This window comes from Rhopalosiphum padi, chromosome 1, assembly GCF_020882245.1.
Source record: "Rhopalosiphum padi isolate XX-2018 chromosome 1, ASM2088224v1, whole genome shotgun sequence".
NCBI classification, from domain to species: domain Eukaryota; kingdom Metazoa; phylum Arthropoda; class Insecta; order Hemiptera; family Aphididae; genus Rhopalosiphum; species Rhopalosiphum padi.
In genome coordinates this window covers 52413867-52439716 of record NC_083597.1, presented here as the reverse complement: position 1 = coordinate 52439716, position 25850 = coordinate 52413867, and the positions used below count along the sequence as shown (strand labels likewise).

Below are 25850 nucleotides of genomic sequence, written 5' to 3'. Positions count from 1 at the left end.
ACAGACGCTTATTCTAAATTTATTTTATGGAGTATGCGGAAAAGACGATTTTTTTATGTAAACAAAATCAATTACGTTTTTAAAACTATACTGTAGGTAAACTAAATAATAAGAAAAACAATAAAAAGTTATAATTTCATTAAGAGTCAGTCAGTTGGTGAAATAAGACAATAGGTGGGGGTATCTATTTGCAAATTAATTTTTCCGGTCAGCCAATGACTGCCTCTCTCTATTTATTTGTCTCTCTGTTACTCTGAATCTGTTTTTATCTGCCTCTCTTCTATACTAAATGTCTATATATTTATACAGTTTCGGAAGTTAAATACTAATTCCAAGTGTATATAACAAATATTGGAGTGAAAAAAATCATTGGAAACTTTTTTGAAAATTCAATTTGGTCCTGCAGTTACAGCCATTTCATATACTTTATAGAACAACGAGTTTTGCTTTATATAATCGCTTTGCTTATAGAATATAGCGTTTATTATTATGAAAAAGTGAAAACCTAAAGCTAATGTTTAATTGGCCTTTTATATTAGAAGTTAGAATTACTTTTACCTGGTAATTGAAACATTTGTATGGCTTTAATAGTTATTAATTTAGGCTTAAATGGAAAATAAATTTTGCGTTGCCCAAATAGTATTAACTACATTTTATAATTCGTTTTTTTTTTAATTATTATATTTTTAATAATATAATATGTATGAAAACGTTTATTAATATAATATTAATAGTAATAATAACAATAAAAAATGATTTAAAAAAAAATTTGTTTCGTCGAATCAATAATCATTCAAAAAAACAATATGACTCACTAATGTAATTCCATTGATAGAAATTCGCTTTATAGGTACCTATATTATAACAACCGTGTACTTTTAATATAATATAATACAATACTCGAAGTGATTTCGGGGTGGTCGTCACGAACAGACCTACGACAAAAAATAAACGCGTCATCTCACGGGCTGTGTGTTATTCACGTGGTATTAAAATCATTATCGCATAATATATTAATATATCATATTATTATAGTACCCGGCTGTAGATCGGAGCGGTCGGTTTATTTAACTTTTTTTTCCGTTTGTTATTACGGTGTTATTTTAGTTTAGTTTTTTTTCCCGCGTAACGATAATCATCATCGTATAGTCGTCGTCATCGCTGCCACTAAACTCAGTGTGTGCTGCAGTCGGATTTATATTGTAGTTTCGTCCTCTCTCCACCACCACCACCATTGTCGGATTAACGTGCTTTATTATCACGCGGGGCACTATTACATATATAGACACGCGGTGGTGGTCCGAAGTTGAAATGGCAGTACATATTTCAACGAACCAGCTAGGGGTTATTATCATATAGAAAAAAAATGGAAAACGCGAAAAAAAAATGACAAAGGGTTGTTTTTCTGGCCATCGCCACCACCCCTAACCTCATCCATAGACGCCCTAGACCTATATATATATATATCCGTGAGTTTATCATATTATATAATATATATAATGTGATATTATCATAATATTATAACATAGATAAGAGAAGCGGAAATAAAAAACGAGTTATCGTACATCAGCTGGGAGGTTCGGCATGACTATGTGTATGTATGTGTGTGTGTGTGTGTATGTGTGTGTACGCGTACTATAATATTATATACGCCACCGTAGCAATACATCAGTTATCGCGCGCGCCCCGCCGGAAAGCATGGCTAAAATATTATTATTGTTACGAGACGCGCTCGCGGTTTTCACCCGTCGACGTTTCCAGCATTGTTGTTCCGGTTCGTATTATTGTTATTATTAAATGTATATATAATATATATATATATATGACTGTGTGTGTATGTATAAATCGTTTCTACCGCTGACTTGCAGTCGCTCAATCCGATTTATCGTTTATTTATGGCTCTGCGTCTTTTTCGCGATACCGCCTCGACGGTCGTTTCGAAAAATTAAAACTGAACCGATCACCTGGTTCCCAACGTGCGAAAAAGTATGTGATCGATGTACCTGCCGATACACACATATATCGCACGTTTTGAAATATTAATATTCGAATTATACTTACACATGGGGGGTTTGTTGTTGAAAATTATTTTTCTCTTGAGCGATAGACGGCGATAACAATAGTATTATTAATATTATGTAATTAATGATGCATGTGGTGTCAGATTTACATTTAACGAATTTGATAAAATTGGATAAAATTGTTGATAATCCATGGTTATTATTGAATGTATATGATTATATTATACGGAGTGTGCTATAATAAAAAATGGATTTCAAAAAACAAAAAAATATTCAAAAAATTGATAGAATTATTTGTGTTGAATTTACAAGATTCTGTAACAAATAGTATTCAGTTTATGTATGGAACACAGCATTATCCATTTGATGGCCATTTCCGTGAATGCATTGGTAGTAAGTCATGAAATGTTGGATCACTCGTGAAGTCATCATACTATGTGGAATGCGTATTGCTGGTTTGAAAATAATATCTTTACCGCGAATATGCCAAGACATCATAATGATGACAACTGAAACTGCATTGACTTACCGAAACAACGATTATACTCCTATCCCTCTACTCCCTACCAACATCAAAGAGTAACCCATAATCGAAATCTGTCCGTTTATTATGTCGTACCTGTATGTTATAACACATCCTGCCGCGCTCCCTAACACTGGAAAAATAGCCACTGCGTCCTACCACCACCAACTTTCATCATATTGTATTATTATAATATGTAGTATATAAAGCCCGGCAAAGTTTTTGAGTTGAGCCTGGTTGCACACACCGTAACATGATACAATAGCATGTAGTATATTATTATAGACGTTGTGCAGCGAGCACACTCTGTATACATAGACTTAAGCTTTTCGGCAGAGTATATACTTCGAAACTGGCAAAATTAAACTTTTAAACTATACGCAAGTAATACAATAATACACCTTAGTGTACCAAGCTTTGGCATAAATATAATATATTATGCAGTGTAAACATTTTTGTTTCGTCCCCCAAACCCCGTCACAAACTTCTTGCACACTCAGTGGCGTGGTTTGAATTTTTCCTGGATAGGATCGAAAAAAGAACAGATTATCTCTATATGCGTCGTACACAATTAATTTAATAATGTAAATTATTAGTGTGATTTTCAAATTGTAATAAATTATTTTAGTTCTCGAAAAAAAAAACATTTTCAACTATTTACACTGTTCATATTGACGATCATCAACGCTCATTTTATGCCGTTTTACTCAAACAGACGAAGCCGTGTACAATATAGGTACATAAGATGTATATACTCTTTAATATAATACAAAGAGTTCTAAAAATATTATAAACGTGTATATAATAAGTTCAAAAATTAAAAATACCAACTTAAAAACATAAAAAAAAATATAGCTATAGCGTACTAAACAATTGTTTACCTATTATATAATATGTTATTATTTTTTATAATTTATTGGATTTGTGTGTACTATTTGATTAGGTACAATATTTTATTAAACTATTAATTCAGTTTTGATTTTATAAAAAAATCATGAAACGATATATTTAAAAATACATTAGGCTCGCCGGGACCGTAACATTTTCCATTAGTCAGGTTTCCATGTTATTCAGGTTCCATATTACACAGAGTTGACTGTATTCTGAATTCCACAAAATATTAATTTATGAATCTATCTACTACAATAATTAACGTATTTAATATATAATTATTGTACTTGCAAATATGAACTATACAGTAATCAAGTCGTATCATAGAATAAATACAGGTTTCGATGCATATATATTGTTATTGTTTATAAATTGTTGACCACGATCACAAAATAATAAGGAACTCAAATGAATATCTTTATTTTTAATTAATACATTTTTTAATCATAAGTACTATTTTTTTATCGCTTCAAACTTCGTGCACTGCAGCTTACCACCAATATTCGTTCTTATCTATACATGTTAATAATCATCAAGCATGATATAAAATCATTAAATGTGCTAAATAATCGTTAAGCTAAGAAAATATGTTCTTAAAATGTAAAACATCTCAAAATATGCAAAATTATGCACTAAAAACTCATGATATTTCATTCATAGTTACAAGGTCATGAAATTAATTTATAGCTTGCCTAGAAATAAATCTAAAATGCCGGAAAAAATGTAAACGCAACAAAGTTTAAACTTTAATAATGTGTACGCCAAACAATATAATTTTAGGGAGTGTACATTTTTTGTCAACGATCCAAAATGTACTTATAATGTTTTCCATATGACGGTATTCGATGCAGCGGTCAAATCTCTTGCACCGTAAAATAAAAAAATAAGATTTTTTACGAATCGAACAGTGTTTTTCCAGACGATTAATCAGTTGTAATTACCACGGATACAAACTTTTGGGTGCGATAACATTTTTAAAGTAATTTTTTAATGGTAATTTATTCAATGAATTCTCTTTATTAGACTCCTAAAGCTTGTGTTATCTAAACTATTATAAAACAAGATAAATATTAGTAATATACTAGAAAAGTCACATATTATATATATTATATTTAAAATTGTATTGTGTGATATATTTGATCGATACAATTATCGACTTACCGAAGAACTCACCGAAAATCTGTAAGAAATTAATAGTTTGTACATTTTAAATTTTTGTATCTGATAACATTACCCAGTACTTATATAAATGTAGGGAATTATTCAGGTTATACACATAACTTCCTTAAGCATTATCATGTGAATAAGTCATTTTTTAATAACCTATAACTATTACTAGTTCATCGATACTACAAGAGTATAATCTATCATAGTAAACAAACCCTTAAAAAATATCATCAATGTTAAGCGCACAGAGCCATTATGTTATAGGTACCTAAGTCATAATATTTGCACATTAATTTTTTACTCGTCGCATAGTTAGATGCAAGTAATCCCATTCATCGTCGAAACGACTATATAACTCGATACGATACGATACGATACATCTCACCGTTGTCGATTGGATATGTGTATGTTGTGGGGAGGAGAGGGGGTCGTTCAATTAAGAAAATAGTGTGCTCGCAATTCCCTTTATAGTCGCGTAAACGTAAGTGCGCGCGCGAAGTATGTGATCTGCAGATATAATACGGAGAGTCTCAGGTGCTTCGAGGGGGCTGCAGCAAAGAGAAAAGAAAGTTAGCTGGTCTCGGTCGTCCCCGCGGGTCCTGCCGGGCGTGATAAATGTTTTTGAAACGTAATTCTGTCCAGGACCAACGCCGCCATCGACGAGTAGGTACATAGGAGGCCATTTGTTGTTCGCTCCGCCGATTTGATGTTGATTTGAAAAAGCGTTTGCCGTCACGATTGATGGAGTGCGCCCGGTCGGTCTCGGAATGGCGGTGGCATTATAGACGAACGTCTATTATATATATCCGCTCGTTTATATACTTATATATACTGAGAGAGAGAGATATATTTATGAGATTTTTATATGTATACTATTATATAGCTATAGCTGGTACCTTTGTGCCCGAGTTTCGTACATATATATATAATAAATTATATAAATTCGTGACGTTATTTCGTGCGTGTGTGTGTGTGTGTGTGTGTGTGTGTGTCGTATATGTGATATACATGGAGAGTATCGTAGGTACTTATATATGGTGCGATAGGTAATACTTTGTCGAACCAGGGAAATAAATCTTGGGAAATATAAGTAGTTTTGAATTGTCTAATGTTTAGTAAAATTATATTTAAAATTTATTTTTCTACGAAAATATATAACATTTATATTACTTGAAACAAAAAATAATGTTTTGGAGAATATTATGTTTTCTAAGTTATTAAATATTTATTGGCGATAATGGTTTACTCTATATTATATGGCAATGATTGGCGAACGATTGCGTGTAGCGTGGTTTAAAGGAAATATAAAACTATATATATATGTTTCTCAGCGTTCTACCACTGTCTTCATTCCAGTTAATCGGTTACAAATCCGCGCGTGCTATCGGTGCTATCGAAAATCTCCGTCGAATCTACACAGTTCACAGCTAGTAACCACGATAGGTTTTTTTTTCATCAAATTTCCAAAATCAATAACGTGGATGGTTTTTGTCCCACCTTCTCTACGACCCTTCTCCACCCATCACTTAGTCCTCTTCGGGTGTATATATATACATATAATTTATTCATTTATATATATATATATAATCTATATAAAGAGAGAGAGAGAAAGAGAAAGAGATAAGTGCTTAACGTCATTTTGTTTGTCGTAGTGTATATAATCATAATATAAAGGAACCGCGCACTCATATTATAAAAAATTCGACGATGGAAAATATTTGATATTTTTAAATTCACTCGATCCGCGATATTATGTTATAGGTACACGTCGTGCATAATTTTTTCGTCCCATCAAAGCTATGATACACGCATTTAAAGCCGCCAAATCCGCTTACACTATATATGGTATGATATTATTAATATAATATTTCATACTTGTGCAAGTAGCGCACTTAGATAAGCGCTATCTATCACAAATACGAAATCACATTGGAGTATATGCTGTGAATTCGTTTTGGATATTATCTGTCAGTCAAATATAGTAAAACAATTAATATTCAATCGTATAATCCCATCTAAAAGCCATTTAATGAATTATCTTAAGGATAAAAATAATAAATAAATGTTATGTTTAATAATATATTATTGTAATTTTGCAATGTGTATAAATATATGATGTTTAATCCTTGGTAATGTATATTTGCATTTAATTGTTATAACTTTGTAATATCTATGTATAGTCATAATTTTAAATGATAAAAGCTCATTTAAATAATGAAAAAACGATATTAATCCTTTTGCATAATAACGATATATACCTGCCATATATAAAAACAAGAGCCCAATTTTAACTTTGTGAGATGAAGAACATTACTTATTTTGTTAAAAACTAAAATATTTTAATCACACATATTTTTTAATTAGTTGGAAAACAAAAAGCGTACTTTAAAAATAGAAATTTTGAATGAAGTGGAATTGAGCCAATATATTAAGTTTCTCAATAATATTATGCATTATGTTCCATTATTTAATTATTTGTTATGATATTATTGATTCAAGCATACAGATATAATAGTTAAAATTTGGATTAGGTAGGTACATTATTTTTCTACAAATCGAACCAGAACATAATAATTATGTATAATTGTTATGCCGTTTAACTGTGGAGCATAAATCATACAAAATTTAACATAAAAGGTTCACAACATAATATTACCTTGGCAATCCAATGCATATGTGATTTGTACGTCCATTATTATCTTTTATATTCCAGACAAATTTATTTTTACGTTCCATTAAAATGGGACCGTCGTATGATACGTCATACGTGTAATATCATGTCGATGTATTTTAATAGTTGACGTAAATACTATAATATAATGTATTATTGTTTTCAGTTGTGATGCGTATATTAGGTATTGTATACACTAGGTGTGGTGAAGTTCGATAATAGTAAATAATTATGGTAAATATAGAAAAGTTACTTTTTTTTTTTATTTACAAATTACAATTTTGGCTGAGTAACTTGAATGTATGTTGTGCCCTATAAATTATATTACATAGATAAAATATCAACGGTTGTTCTAACATTTGTAGTTTGATGACAAGAGTTCTTTTTTTCCTTTTTTTCTTTAATATAAGATATTTTATCGTCAATAAATCAATTTTGTGTATATAAAAGCAATGTTATTAATCTATTGAATTTATTATGAAAAACCCGTATAATTAATATGAACATTAACTGTTTATAAAAAATTAAAGAATATAGATTGTGTATATAAACAATATCATTATTTTTTTTATGTTTGCATAATAAATTTAAAATCATGTTCCATTCAACTTAAGATATATATTAAAAACTTAAATAATTGAAAAGCCTTAGAAATTTTATTCTATATACTATAAATTATAATATAATATTTAAATACATCTTGTACACTTGTACTGCCACACAAGTATAGAAATCAAATGTTATTTTATCAATAATATAAATGAAATGTAATTTCTGTTAAAATTCCATTTGTTATTATTTACACTTTAAGCCGTGTTTACAATTGAAATTGTAAAATTGTTTTGTGCTGTTCTATATAAAACAATAATTATCCTTATTTATAATTGTATACTATTGGAATCTTAAAATGATGAGCAAACCAATTTCAGTTAGTCATGATCTATGCAATGGATAAGGCCATTGCATTGAAAATAGATAGATTCTAGACAAGGATTGTAACCAGTGGCGGATTCAAAGGGGACCCGCTCCCCGAAACATTAAAAATGTCACTGATAAAAAACCGATTGATTAGTTTTAGATTATAATAAATTAATTTAGAATACAATAATTTTATAATGTTGCACTTTTCAATTTGAAACGATATCGGTTGTAATTTTCAAATGGACACTTGTAATTACCCATAAGCAACATTAAACTCATATTGATTACAATAATAAAAATAAAAATTATTAAAGATTGATGTTATTGAAAATTGTACTAAAAAAGATAACTAATAATTATGTTACATGAACAAATAATTCAACTATATCGTCTTGATGTTTTTAATAATACTACGAGTAAATCAAAAAATAAAAACCATTTGAATAACTGAATAATAACATTTATTTGTGTGAATTAAAACAATTTACAACACACATTTTAATTATTATCTTAAATTTATGTTCGTAATACTACCCTCACTCTTAAAATAAATTTATTATAACTCATTATATCCGTTTACGTATAATATAATAATAATATATAATATATTTCATAATACACGAGTGCAAATGTATGACCGCAGACGTTCGGACGACTATGCGTAGCAAAGCATATGCGCCTGAAAAATGTTTCACACATACCTAACTATAATGATTGATTTTTACGTTTATTATATAGTTACTGGGTTTCCAACTCTAGTTTATGGTTTCAAATAATCCACTGACACGTTGAAATTGGTCGAGCTATATTTAGGTCCGCTGAAACCATTGAGACGCATGTCTTAGAGATCTCGACTTCTAACTTTATCACAGAAATATTCAGCATCAAAGTGTATAAAGTCTTGTTAGTGGATCTACTAAACTATTGTTTACCACGTTGAATTTGGTTGGTCTATTTGGCTCGGTTGAAACTATCAAGGCTGACGATACTTTGATCTCGGCTCCACGTGTCATAACTTTCATACTTAGTGTAAGAGTGAAGATTTTCGTCATTGAACCAGCGTATGGCATGATTCATTAATTATTACTATGTATATAAATTAATTAAACACACACGTTAATATTTTTTAATATACGCATGTACAAAATACGTTATACATTTTAGAATTTAATCAATTATTTTTAGTAAAAATGCTTATAGGTAATTGTGAGACGAATATTATATTTCGAACACTATCTAATAATTTCCATTACAACAATATTTTTATTGTTTTTATACCAAGAATAAATTTTAATTCTAATGGAAAAAAAAATTGTCAAGGAATTTACAGACTGTATAGGGTAGATATTATAAAACATAGAAATCAGTATTCGACTGAGTAACGTATTTACTCACGTTTTTAAAATCCAATAGTATGCTAATTGGATCAACTTTTTAAATTGGTTAGCCTAAAATAGATAGATTTCAGATAGGGTTTGTGGCTTGCGCAAATGTACGCGTATATGTCACAGGATTTATGTCCGATTACGATACAATTACGATACACTACATTAAACAATATATATACTATAAATTATAATTTACATGTTATTGTTTTTGTATCTATAATACTGTTATACAATGTCATACAATATTGTACTTAAACATAAAATAATACAATTTTTGATTAAAAATTAATATAATATATCTGTCTGTGGTATACGAACGTGTGGTTGTGAATTATTAACAATAGAAAAGTACCGTTTCGTAGAAATATTCATCATAATAGTCATCATACACATAGCATTGTAATATTACACTGATTATTGTTTTATTAAATTCAGTTTTTCGTTGAACGCCGGACAATGGAGATGTACATAGCTGAACTATCAGACGACTACGTCTACCTACTATGTTAAAATTACGCTCGTGGTTATTAATAGAAATAAAACAAACTTGGTCGAAACATATTTCCGTATTTTCGTTTTGTTATCCTCCTGCTTTAGAACCGGAGCAGTTCCTATTCGAGTTATTATTATATAATATTATGAGCATATAATACGTTTATCGTTCGTCGATCCCGTATCGGCTGAACCGGACCCAATTACAGTCAACAATATATTTCAGGGCCAAGAAAAATGTCAATGTAATAATGTAATATTCAGAATTATTGACGACGGCAAAGTAATTTAGTTTTTTTTTTTTTTTTTATCTTTTTATTAAATTTAAAAGGAAAACGTATATTTCCTCGGTAAATATTGATATTGACCTACAACAGCGCACCGAGAATCCCTTTTCTACGTAATACGGTTTTCAATTTAACTATATCATATAATAAAATATAACATAGGCATTACGTATTTTGTGTACATTTCTATAAAAGCAATGCTGTTGCGTAATTTCCATATAGCAATATGATAGGTACATCCTACGTCCTAACCTAACCTATGTCATCCTACGTGTACAGCGACTCGACTGATGATGCTCTGAGAATGAAAATTATTTAAATATTCTTTGCGTATTGTATGTCTTTATTCTTCATACTTCGTTGACGTTTTGTAAAACTTTGGATAACAAAATTGTTGGTATTTACTAATTGTATTATATTTTTTTTTCTGTTCAGTTTGACCGACAACGCAAGCGCATTAATTAAATAACAAGATAGCACAACGCCGAGCCTAGTGGAAAAACATAATTCGTTTCAGTTATCTAGAAATATAATAATATTATGATGGAATAAGGTGGAATAAGGTGGGACAAAATTTAATGTATGTTACGTGGAAAAATGCCAACGCCATCCATCAGCTCTTAGTACTATAAACAACAAAATGTCACCTATTAGAAATCGAATTAGATCACTGACCCATTTTATAAAAACTAATTTCATATAGTTTTTAAAAATACTTCGACCACTACTATTGTAATATATTAAATGCACTTTTTTTAAATTTTACTTTAAGTTTATATGTAGTTATAATCGTATTAAAAAATTTCAGCATTAACTGCTGATTTTTTAAAAAAAATTGTAAATTGAAAAACAAATACCAAGTCGTGTAGACACGTATTTGCTACACAACATATCGTGTTTTCTGTTAACGAGCTAACGATTCCAAAAAGCGTTTCATTTCCAAGTCAATTTGTTTTCATCTCAGTCATTTGTATTACAAGTAAAATAAGAATTAATAACTATTTGTTCCGTCAACCACCAGTCATTGTTCAATATAATACAATTTTACAGTTCTTGTTTTTTAATTTCTCACACAATGTAAAAAAAAAACTCAATATATTATCATTTTTTTGTTTCACTTGATAGATCATAGATGCATTATTTGTAAAAAAAAAATCAAAACTTTATTAGGACATGGTGAAACATCAAATCACTTATAAGTAGAACGTGGAGGCGAAATCTTCAAAAAACGATATTAGCTTTTTTTATATACCTAATGAGTATTTTACGTTTAATGTATCACCTAGTATCCATATTATAGTGCAAGGCAGTAATCGCCCTTTTGTTAAATACCTAATCGATCAGTAAGTAGTACAACGATTGGTTGTGTTTTGATGAGATGCGTTGTAGTGGAGCGGACATTCTTCTCGGCATGCGGTGACTCTGATCGTGACAGTGACGGTTTTTCTATATTGTACATATTTCGCGAATGAGTGTCGTGGATTCGAATGGGAGACGATGATAAATGCGATTATGAATACGATATTGCAGCTAGTTGCTGTTGCGAAATTTCGAAGGAAAAAAACCGTTTTGGATAAATGTATCAAATACGCGTCACGAAATAAATTGTCGTAAACGCGCGCGTATTATATATTATATATAGTGTATACTTATATAAAAGATAATATATTATATTATACTCGAAAAGATAGATAAACATAAAAATAAAGGCATTTTAAATCCTCTAAACGCGCGAATGACAAAACTTAATATATTATAATATAGAAATATTATTCAAAATATATTTTTTTATACTGTTCATGAATATTTTCGTATAAGTCCGTTTAAACTTTAAACCAAACGAAAACAATTTATATTTTTTGATTATATTATAATTATTATTTATTTATATTGTTAAAATAGTATTATAACTTTTTTTATAGGCATAAATTAGACGCGCACTTCACTCCAATTCGCTATCTATAGTATTGTGCGGGGTGATATGTAATTAATATTATACTTAAATAAATTAAATTAAAATCCCAAAATAAAAGATATTTAATATAATCCAATACCTCATATTATTATAGTTTATTGAGTACACCGATTTATATAAAAAATTGTTCATTTTCCCCATTGTGTGTTTAGTGTTAAATTATGATGCGGAATTATAATACTAGGTATATCATATTATACTTATTATTTATTATTATTATTATACAGAAATATAATACAATTGTATATATAAATTATTGAGTAATATTGACATCTATATATTATAGTATTAACAAATTAACGATTTTTATTTATATATTTTTTTATTATGTATTAACAATTAAGGTAAACATTTTAAAACGTTTTTTATCTAGATATTATAATATACAATATATGTATTCATATATAAACCAATCATTTTATTTCATATATTATTGTTTTCGAAAATATTAACCAGGAAAATCGATGAAAAATTCTATAGTAGATAAAGAACTTCATACCGTTCTCCATATTGTTTAAAGTTTTAAACATAGAAATCAAAATAGGAACAATATTGTAATAAACTATTTACCCATAGATACTAGATGTTTGTTTTGACTCTAAACGCTTATCATATCGATCATAATATTAATGTTTTTAATAATATTTTTTTTTTACCTAAATTTAAGTCATAATAAAATATAAAAATAAAGATTAGGTAAAATGGTTTTAAGTATAAATAAGTGGACAGATATTTATCAGAGTGCTCTTGTATCACTTCCCTCCCTTTTTACTATAAAATGTGTTATGGATAATTTTGATGCACTTTATTCAAAATTTAAACGAGTAGTTTCTCAATTGTTAAAATGTGTATAGTACTTAAAGATAGTAGTAAATCAAATATATGGTTTAAGAAAAATAAATGTATAGTATCGATTCTAGTATTTGTTAAACTTTGATACTTTTAAAAATTAGCATAGTCCTACATCTTCCAGACATATTATTATGGACCTATAATATCTAAGTTCACAAAGTTACATAACTTAAAAACTACTCGTTTGATTTTGATATATCATCATTTCCAAAAAAAAATATCCATAGACCACTAATTTTACTATACCTTAAAATAGGGAGTGTTGTCACAGAATTTTGTATCTCCACGGTGCATTCCTTAAGTAGCATAAAAAAATCTCATGGATTTGAAAATATAATCAGAGCATATTTAAAAATTCTAAATATTAAATTTTTAATAGCTACATTATTGAAGAAGAATAAAAGAGGGAAACATGCTCACTTTGTACAGCTTGTGAGCTTTAATCTCGTAATAACGTTATATAATATTATTATTTCAATATGTTGTACAACATTATTATTAGTTATTATAGATTATATAGTATTTTGTGTTAAAGTAGTACAGATTATTATTTTTTTTTTCAAAACTCCGTTGAGTGATTTTTATTATTTTATAAAATTTCCACTTAATATTATACAAGTTTACAACTAAAAGCTAAAACACATTAATCATAGTAACACTCGACTTTCACGCGTACATATATGCGTATATGTGTACGTGAATTTTTTACCTAGAACTCACATCATAAATCCATATACACTTCACAACCGATGCGCTTCTATATAGAAAAAATAGTTTCCAACACTTAGTGAGTAGGAACTGCTGCGGGATTTATATTACATTTTAGAAGGAATAATATAACTCAAATCTTGGATTGTTGCAAGAATATGAAAATCTCTACTTTTTTTTCTGCAATAAAAACTATAATTTCTTGTTTTTTTTATTATTTTTTTTATCTATATTATCGACTAGGATAAATAATAACTATATGGGTCGTATCTAGCGTTTAATGATAAAAATATGTACATAGTATATACGCAATACCTACGCAGCAATGTCTAAAAATGTTTACAAAACAAAATATATATAATATATAATATTGTTGAAAACAATTTCTATAGTGCAGCCGTGCAGGTATATCTATTATAAGTATTATATTATTAGCTTGATTGATAAAATTATCTTGAAAAATAATTAATAAAAATATATTAATTTGGCTTTTTGATCAGTTCTCTACAGGATTGGACTATTGTAACTTTATTGTTCTACAAATTCTGATTGTCTAAAAATACTTCGTTATGTTAATTGTTATAAACATTGTCATTAATATTACTATAATATACTTGAAATTTAAATACCTAAGTACACTAAAAATCACTACAACAAGCATCGCTGAGAACAAAATACTGCTTACAACGAGTAAAATTAGTGTACACTTATCGTACACTTACCATTTATAACCGCACATTTTAGACCGTTCTATAACGCAATTTTTTTTTTATTGTTAAAAGAGAAAATTTGAAAGGTTATTAGTTCAAAGCCACACACAATTAATTAACAGTTAAAAAATTAAAAATTTATCGTTATTAAACAAATTGTTGTAAAAATAATGTAATTTATGAGACCTTATAATTTTAATACCTATTAATTAAAAATAATTCAATATATAATAAGGTGAAATAAAGTATGTATAGTAGATAAGACTTAGATTAGAATACATTTAATGATGTGCTTGAGTACTTCCTAATGTTTTCAAATATTCTTGAATTTATGATTTTAATTGATATGATAACTGAAGTACCACGGTTCTAAACAATAATAAATGTATACGTTATTGCCTATTAGTATACATAACAGTGTGTGTTTGCGGTATCGCCTATCAAATGGTTTGATTTTGGGATAATTGTACGGAATCAATGTATTACAGTGTGCAGGATTTGAATGACAACCTTTTTTTGAAAGTGTGTGGTTATGACGACCGTCAGAGTAAAATACATCGAATTATAGAACAAATTTTCGGTTATTACCTACATGCAGGTCGTTAATCGTTGTTTTTCCTATGTACATATTACATAAGTCAATCTTTTCATTATAATTTTTATATTTAATTTTATTAATATGTATTATTACATAATATTATTTTTTGTACATTTACTTTAGGTACATAAAATAATCTATTTTTTTTGTGTTTCTCGCTTACCATTTATACCTAATGACTTTTTTAGCTGTTTAAAACGAACACCTCCCTTTGATATGCCATTTAAAATAATACTATTAAAATGTAATAAAATTGATATCAATTAATAATCTATTCTATTTTCACCGTTCATCCGTTTTTGTTTTTTACTTAAAAACGTATTGTAGGTACCTATATACAAATATACTAGCCTACTCACCAATCAGAGCACAGAAGATTTGCGATAACAAAGTGATATCGCAATCCGATATCAATTGTTTATATTAAAATATAATGTTTTATTATAAGATATTACGTGTATCATATATATTATAATATGAGATTGGCGTTCAGTTGGTCGCCATCGGTCACCGTGATTGCACTTGTCTTGTAGATTAATCGTGTCACAAAATTTATCTCCGGTATTATAATATTATAATATTTCCCGCTTTAAGGTGTTTCAATTGTTTCGAATTTCAATAACAAATTGTCTATTGTGGACTCGTGCGTCTGTCCTCTCGGTATCCATCGTAACATCATCAAAGTAAGATAAAAATGGATTATTTGAATACGATGAGCGTAGTGTCAATCGACATGCAGATGTCAATATCCATAGACTTAATCAAGTTTTAGATAATTGAGAATGTAATAATATTAAAGAACATTTGTATCATTACAACCATTATCGTAAGTAGATATATTAAAATATAACGTATTAACTGTGACTTAATAAATAGATATTATTATTAATTTTACTGACTATAACCATACATGTCAAATCAAAACGTAAAATGTATAAAATAAAATGGATGTTACTTATCACTTATATTATTATAAATTATCAAAATGTATCACGTTATCGTTACAATATAATATAGATGAATTGTTTTTTTTATTATTTGTATTATTTTTATATTGATACGAAGAACAAAAATATTTATTTTGCATAAAAATATTAATTGCGTTTTTTACGATTACTTATATCTACATTACTGCTAAAAGGCACGTACTATATAGTTATGTTTTATTAATATAAGCAGAAACGAATAATATTGTTTCTTCGAATGTCAATAATTAATATTTGTATTATTTGTAATAACTCGTGAGACAAAATTCAACGAATTGAAATTCGACGGTAAAATCGTGGAAATATTTCGAACACAATAAAATATTTTCAAATAAACAATAATAATATAATATATTGTATTTTTATTACTGAGAATTATATATTCTTCATTACATTGACATTGATCGTATTACGTTGACTTATATAATAATAATATTATTTTTTGACGAAAAGCCCCTTTTAAATAATACAACTAGTTTATTTATACTTCCATGTCATGGTGTTAATGTTATTTATGAAATTGGTAATAATGGTATTATTATTATCATTGTTATTTTATTAAATATTATTGAAATAAGAAAGTCAAAGTATATAATATTATTGCGTACATGTAACATTATAGGTACCTAATATATAATGTTTTAAATCATACACGTTCGTTGTTATTAAATTATTAATTCAGTTTCTGTGGCGTAGCCACGGGCGGGTTAACTCCCTACACCAGTTAACGTCAACAACCTGGAGCTTGGCCTTTTTTACGTTGACGGGTTTCAATGAATAATCGTTTCCTCATATTACATAATGTTATTACGGTTCGATTGCACCGTACAATATAAGTATATTATTATCGAAGTGGATTCAAATACATTTTAACCATGATTATATTTCTTTGCATTTAATACCTGCAGTGTAATTATGTTTATTTTCGATTCTTTATAATATTATAATCCCTTTACCATCTATCCGTCAAAAATCGCTGGTCGTAACAAATTTATTTTTGCACGTAAATTGCGTAAGAAACAGCACGTAGGAAATCCCTGCCCCTATGTCTTAAAACGTCGTTTATATAATACATAGGTATATACAAATATATTATATATCGTTATGCATAGATATAGAAGCCGTACACACTGACATAAAATATAAAAAGACGAAAGAAAAAAAAAACGCTTAAAAAAAGCTTGTCCTTTGACACTACGCGTTTCTTTTTTCTCCGTCGTTGTTTTTATCTTCGTCGCCACTCATTTTAAACACTGCTCTATAAAGAATCCCAGAAAAAAAAATAATTAAAAAAAGGGTCGGAAAACGATTTTAATTGCTCTAAAACGTATACCTATAATATACGCACGCATCATAATATACATACATACAATGTGTGATGTATACCGTCTACCTAAGTGTCCTTTCACTTATCTACGCCACCGGTGCAGCGTATAATATATAATGTAATAGGGTCGCATCTCGCGTCGCTGCAGTCTCCGCCAATTATTTCGCAGTTTACTCGACTGCTGCTGCTGCTGTAACGCAAAATTGTCGCTCGTTATTTTGGTCAGACGTGTTTTCAAATAACTTCGTTATGTTATAATTTACGGTCTTGCGCTCAGACATGCGTCGAACGGACTCATTGCATCTATTTTCATAATTTGTCATAATTTTTGATTTTTCTCTGTACCTGTCTTATAATTTGTTTAATATGTAATATTAAATTTCAACGAGTATATTACATTATTGTATGGTTCTACGGATAATATTTTTAAAATTACGATACCGATGTCACTTCAATTACCACGCAAGAGAGGAGATAGTTAATCATATTCTAATATTCTAACGTATTGACTAGCGCAGTATAGTGCATTTCATTTTAGTGTGTAGCAACTTTGGAGTACATGCATCTGTAAAGTGTATGCAGGGTTGACACGAATGAATGCTGAGTGAGGGGAGTAAAATTAATGACATTTCCGAACTATTAATTAACATATAGTAACATTTTTATATTTGTATGTATTTTACTTGTATTACTAATTTTAACTAAAAAAACAAGTACCAATAAAATACAGGATAGGTACTCTTTTGGTAAAATAATACCGAATTATTATAAAGTATAAAATATCAACTATTACAAAATTATAGAAGAGTCACCTTCTATTTACAATATAATTAGCTTGTTATTTTTACATAATAATATTATTATATATGTCTTCCTTTTAACACTGTCCTTTCTTTAATAAGTATTTCCATTCCAATTTTATCTAAAATATAATAAATTATTAGAGTTAAACAACATTATATTTTTATATAGGCACTTAACTGCAGTTTTAGTAGATCTTGTATAATTTTAAACTATTGTAAGTTTCTTAAATGTCCATTCATTAAATTTTGTGTTAATAAAATCTGTATAGACTACACAGCACCAATTGTATCATCATATACACATTTGGTAAAATCTCCTAAGAGATTTACTTCGATGTCTCCGCAACAACTACTCATCTGCAACTTTAATTAATTTATCGATATTTAGCACAGTAAAATTAACGTGATTTAAAAAAAAATGATTTAAATTTATAATAATATCGTTTATATAATGCCCAGTCCATATATTTGCACTCCATCGTCATGCGCGTTGATAGCAACTATTCATAATATTATATATTATACAAAGTGGACTGAAATAACAAAACGATTTGCACATCTTAATTGTTTTGCTCGTAAACTTAAGCCAACACCTAGTCAAAAACCTAATTTCGCTGAAAACTTTAAATTAGTTTTTTAACTCAATTCGACGTTTTCTTCAGATTACATAATTTTGGTGGAAACGAAAAAAAAAATGTATAATGATGTATAACTAATAACTCTTGTCAGACTCAGCTCTAAGATTTTAGATTTATATAATATTGTACATTTATATAAACGTTTTAAATAATGATATCCACTTCGAGATTTCTTATCTCATCTGATAAATTATAATTATAATTCAATAATGCAAACGGTAACGTCATATTATTTTAACATTAATATTATCTTACGAATCTCAGACAACTTTGATTATTTCCATAGCGAATAATATACATAATATGTCGAACCAATGGCCTTAAATTCCGTCAAATAAAAAATAATTATAACGTATCATCAATTGCTTATGTTGCAGGTGTCATGGATAAGACACAGAGACATACATATACTGACGGTGGGCGCGTACACATACACCAGTGACCAGCGGTTTCAGGCCATTCACCATCGGTCGCATTCGGACCAGTGGACATTGCACATAAAATGGGCTCAAAAGAGAGACGCGGGCATTTATGAGTGCCAGGTGAGCACACAACCGGTGAGGAGCATATTCGTCACGCTGAACGTCGTCGGTGAGTATTTATTTTAATATTTTTTTAAACTTTGACATTATTTTTCAGGGTGATTCGCCAAACATACTCACACCCATTTTTTCCTTTAACTATGAATTTATCGAAATTTTGAATTTCGTCATTATTAAATTTAATACTTAAATATCGTATTTTCAAATTCTTGAGATACTTTGCCCTACTTTTTGCCTCGTGGCTACTTAAAGTTATAGATATATTTTTTAATTAATGAGAACCTTTTTTTTTATTGTAATTTAATTAGTGGATCATTTTTTTTTTTATGTTAATGTATATAATTCGGAATTCAAACGAACAGTCTCTTAATTATTAAAATATTCATACTAACAATATTATATAAATATGGTCTTATTTAATATTTATTATATTTAGATTATTTTTCAAATTATAAATATGTATAGATTACACTATGTTGTGAAAGTTACAGAATGGAAAATTTCCCCTAATATCTTATTTAAAAAAAAATTACAGGTCTATCCATTTTTGAAAAAAAGTTATTTGTTTATTTTTTTAGTAATATCTTCACACAGTGTTGAAAAAATATTTTTCTGTAAAGAAGGTACTATGGATAATATTGGATATGGATTAAAGTTACCATTACTCATTCACTCGTATTCTATAGTTTTTAATAATATTTCGTGGTTTGACATCAGCATTTCAGAATTTTTATATGATAAAAATAAAATAATAATAATTAATAACCGATTAAAAAAAACTCAGTAATTCAATTATTCGGATTTTGGATAATATAGATTGTGCTTGATTATTCGATTAACCAATTATTTATCATTCGGTTTATAAAAATAATCACACAGTCCTAAACATAACAAACATTTAATTTGCAAAAAAAATTGCAGTCATTAATTCAAATAAAAACTATTCTATCTTATATGGATACCAAATTACATACAATGATTATTTCATCAAAATCGGTTGAGTAGTTTCGGAGTGCATCGTGGACATACCCGTCATACACGACATTTTTGTATATTAAGATAATATACCTTTAAAAATTAAAGATGTCCCCCTCCTGAATTTCTACCAACTTTATTTTTCTCTCCCTGGCCTTTATCATCATGGAACTATTCTTAGTATACACAATTATATAAATCATAAATTATTCGTTCGAATTTTGATGTTGATGTATCCAAATGTTCAGAAAAATCATCTACTAAATAATTTACAAAAATTTACAGTTTTTATTTCCACGGGACTTTTCAAGTTGTAGTGCAAAAAAACTCAAGAATTTGAAAATATGGTTTTTTTGGCTTAAAATTTCAAATATTAGATTTTGAATAACTACATTATTAAAGAAAAATGGCAGTGGGAATGTTTGGTGAATCACTCTGTAAAACAGAGTCTGTATAAAATATGTGTATACTGCACACTGGAATACTGAGTATATCATTTATCATTGAACAGTCATTTTCTCAATACATACTACATGTAATTTAAAGTCATGAAATCACGATGTTTTTTTAAAAAAAAGTATTTTTACTATTTTTTTTATCGTTATTTTTATTTTAGATTCTTATTAAAAAATGACTAGAACTTAATATTAAACCATGATTCATTAATGTATTGTAACTTTAATGCAAGCATTTAAATTTTAAATGGTAGAGTGGAGTGATATGGTCAATTTTACCTCATGAAATGTTGGTACACTATTCACCCGCACTCATTTAAACTTAAAATATTAAATTATATAAACAATTTACTACAATGGTTCAAAGAAGATTCTTTTTTTTTACATCGAAATTAAAATGTTATACTTTGGAATATAAAATGAAAAATATACTTTAATCACCTCAAATTGTGTATATTATTGTACAAAACAAAAATATTTTTCCATCAATACATATAAATAAGTTATCGATAAAATGTATATTGATGATTAAATAATTACCTCGATATACATGATACAAATATATGTCTCTTATGCATAATACAATTATTACCTATATCATAGTTGTATAGAGTTTAGTCCATATTATATTTCTCTTTTCGCATAGTCGTTTTGATGATAATAATAATCTATATAGACGTCCACTTCCTCGCCATATTACATGGCGTGTGAAACACGGCTGTTGTTACATGATTATTGTTTATTATTACTATTATCTTTATTGTTTCAACACTTTGCGTCGTCGATATATGCAAACCTACGTTTCAGACGATAAACCACCACCTTCGGAGAGTGACGATAATTTACTAGACATGATGATAAGAGACGGAGACTTTACAAAAGGTTTTTATACAAACGAGTTTGCGTGTGGTTTGATGTTAACAAACGTTTGCTGAATTAACGCTAATAACACTATTATTATTATTATTATTATATAAAACGCTTCGTGTAAACCTGCTCGGAACGGCCGTTTCTAAGTAATTTGTTTTCGGTAATTTTACCGCACTATAATTAGGTATAATAATATGCATTATTGAATGCCAAAAAAACTGTGTACCTACCTACGTTATGCACAACACATAAAGCGATTAAAAAATAAATTATTATTATTATTATTATCACACCAATGCGAAAAACAAAACCTACTCGGACCATTTTCGATTGTGGCGTGCGGCACTTATTTATACCGAAAATTAGCATACAGACGACGCGCGTTAAAAACAAATTGATTTTTATATCTGTTATTATACAAAGGAAACAACCTCCTTAGAACACCGAAGTAATGCATTGTTATTTGTAATTTTAATACAAAATCATGCGTTTCATATACTCGTACATTTCCGATTACATTACTATCTATAAGATAAATAATTTAGTCATGAAGATTATCAAGATAATCGAAAAAAAATATTATTTACTGTACATCTAGAGTAAATATTAACAATAATATTTACTTAAAAATCTTAAGTACACGTTCAATATAATATGTTTAATGTTCTGCAACATAAATACAGGATTTTTGGTTTTACCGTTCAATCTTTTTAAATTAACTCTTGACATCAGCGAGTGGTGACAAAAATATATTTCGCGTTTAGCAAACGCGGGATTTTAAAGTTGTCTTTTAATATATTCGATAAATAATAATGCATTTAATTTTAAAAATTGTTTAATAGCTACTTAAAATTTAAAAACTTGATGGGACTGTTGTCACACAAAATTACTATTTATTATTTTGACATGTCACTAGGTTTTCTATTTTAAATGAGATAATTTTCAAAGTGTGCGCCGAAACTGACGTGATCTGTGCATAATAATATATATTTATTTATATAATTGTATTTTATTTGTCCGAAATGCATCTCAGAAATATTCAATTGTTATATCTCACAACTCAAAATCTAAAATAATATTTATACAACATTTCAATTAAATATTTGTGTAATATAAAATACACACTACACAATTCATTGAATTTGACGTTGAAACGCATCAGATATTTGTATTTTGCTATTTTACACACATGCACTTCTCTCTGTGTACAACTCTGCGTTAAAATAATAAATTCACATGAATATTTTCTTGAAATTTGTTTGCATAATTTTGAATAACAATTGCGTCTATATTTAACCAAAACACTATTAAATTTCCATAACTATGTCAGCCAAATAAATAAACTAAACGCTTACAAACAGTTTGTAATAAATATTTAACACGCAGTGAAAGTATTCATACATTATATTATTTACTTTTCCTGAAAGATAAATAATTATAATCTATAGATAATTAAACTAAAACGGAAATTTTGGTAATCGACTCTGATTTCACGAAAACCATTTAAAGTGGTGGTTGACTTCAAAATGTTCAAAGCTCGTATAAATGTGACCTTTAGGTGATTCGAAGAACCCAGAAATAATGTTTGCCCGAAAATCCATTCAAATTTAAAGGAAAATGCATGTACCGATTTCACAGAAATCCCGTAATGTGTAGTGTGTAGACCGATTCCAAAACATAGACAGTTCGTATTAAAATGAAATTTTGTGAACGACCAATGAACGCTGATAAATGTATAGTTATATTTTATTACGTATTTCACACCAATATGCTGGATAGTCAGGATTTCGTCCAGGATATCGTTAATCGTCGAAAGAAAATGTTTATAATTGTTGAGTAAGTATAGCTAACTTAGAATTATTTTCAAAATAAGCGTGCGAGTTTATAAGTGATATATTTGGTTAAGCTAAATAAAATATAAACATTTTTGGAAAATAAACAAACATGAAAATATAGGTACTTTAAATATAAATGTTAAGAATTATAAATAATTATACACCATAACAACTATAATAAATTTAAAAATATTTTTAATAAACTGATATTATTATGTAACTGTATATTATTATAGTATAAGAAAAATACAAAATGCATACTATGAGCATTTCACGTACTGCAGTTTATGTTACAAGCAACTTGTTAACTTTGAAAATGACCAAGTCCCTTGATGTTTCGAATTCAATAAGTCGACGTCCTCTGTACTTGAAATCCTAAATACGTAGGTTCTTTCCGCTCCGGTGAATTGAAGAAAGTCAACCGTGTAATTATACTGTGTTGTGTATACATATATATATATATATATAAGCCGACATGGAACTTTACTGTTTTTTTTTTTTTTACAATTGACTCATGTTTTGTTGTATATAGTGAAAACTTGAGAATATAATATGTAATAGAGTAATGTTTTTTAGTGTAAAAACTAAATTTCGTTTCGATAATACGTATATATTTTTTAAAAAACGTGTGCACGGAATTTCAATATCTCACACTCATTCCTTAAAAACAAACATTAGTTAATATTGCCATTTTTGTCATACGGCTATAATATTATACTCAATATCAGTCTGACCACTCACTTACTCGGCAATAACCATAGGCCCCTGGATATTTTTTAATACTGAGAGCCCATAATTAAATAATAAATTCTCTATTCAAATCTCTTATGATTCGTGACTTGGATTCCAATCTAATCAATTTGTAATCACAGAACATCTTAATAATAATTTAAGCCTGGTTTATTCAATAGATTATATTTATATAGCATTCAAATAGGTACTTCCTTATACTTCTTTGCATATTATATAAGTTAAGTATTTTCATAATTTAAAAACAATATAAATTAAACTTAAAAACAAAAATTAGATGTTTTATAAGTCAACAATTTCTAAATCATTTAATTGTCTACTTTTTAAAGAAAATATTATCAAATTGATAAGCAAAGACGAATAAATTATATTTTAGTATCTTGAATCTTCTAACAATGAATTTAAAAAAAACTAATATTTTATTAATTGTTTATAATTAATTTTATGTATATTTATTAGGTTTTTTTCACAATAAGAAAATATATTAATTTTCATTTTATGTGCGTAGTTATAAAAAAGTATACAAAATAGGAAATATTTATTATGTAATATATTTTATGTTACGGTGAATAACGAAAATTGATAAATGACGTCATTTCTCGGTCAATATAACGTCTTTTATCAAAATGATTCAATCATGCAGGTTAATGTTAGAAAAAAACATATTTTAAACTCAAATGCACATCTTTCACCGATCATTGACGTCATTTACCAAGATTAGTACTTTCAATGATGATAAAACAAATTATGTTATTACTTAAATGATTTTCTCACTACTTAATCTAATGAAAAGTTAGGTTAATTGACATTAATGAAATAGGTGTACACTATAAATTATTTATTGGTGAAATTAATATAACTATAACATTTCCGCTGCATTGCAACTTTTCAAGCACAGTTTTTAGTGCTACAAACAGTTTTATAATTACATTGATTAAAGCCTTGATGATTAGCTATTCCTAATCCTGTAAATTCGGGTATAGAGTTATTTCCCAATCTTTAAAGTCACCAGAATATAAGTGAAGATACTAATAAGCTAATAAACCATTTCATATTATTACTCGAGTTGTCGTTACTTACGTTTTTGCTCGTCATGATATTTGAATGAAGCTTCATTGCTATACACTTAACACTGGACGTTCTTGAATGTCGTTCATATTGATTTAAATGAATTGAACATCATTTTTCAACTAATCTGTTAATTTTTTTCAATAACTGGGGAATGTCTACATTTACAAAATTTACCAATTTGTAGGTAAATGGCGTCATTTTAATAATATTTTATTAATGAATAATTTTAAAGTAATAATTAATACTTTTATAATTAAAAATAAAGTAATTTTATTATAATATATATTATTATACCTACACATATAAAATCAGTGACATTTTTTTTTTTAATTGTATACGTGGCATTGTGTCTAATTGGATATATCACTGATTATACCTGTATAATATTTGCAAT

General features: G+C 27.9%; 1 protein-coding gene across 2 annotated transcripts in view; it reads left to right on the top strand.

The window, feature by feature from the left end:
• Positions 1 to 25850, top strand: part of LOC132922802 (zwei Ig domain protein zig-8-like) — a 348605-nt gene that overhangs the window by 301274 nt on the left and 21481 nt on the right. Inside the window, exons 3-4 of one of the 2 annotated variants that reach the window (XM_060986516.1) lie at positions 19336 to 19549; positions 21738 to 21812. In XM_060986516.1, coding sequence (XP_060842499.1) covers positions 19336 to 19549; positions 21738 to 21812 — 289 coding nt within the window. The remainder of the gene's footprint in view (positions 1 to 19335; positions 19550 to 21737; positions 21813 to 25850) is intronic. The other variant, XM_060986521.1, reaches the window with a different exon arrangement.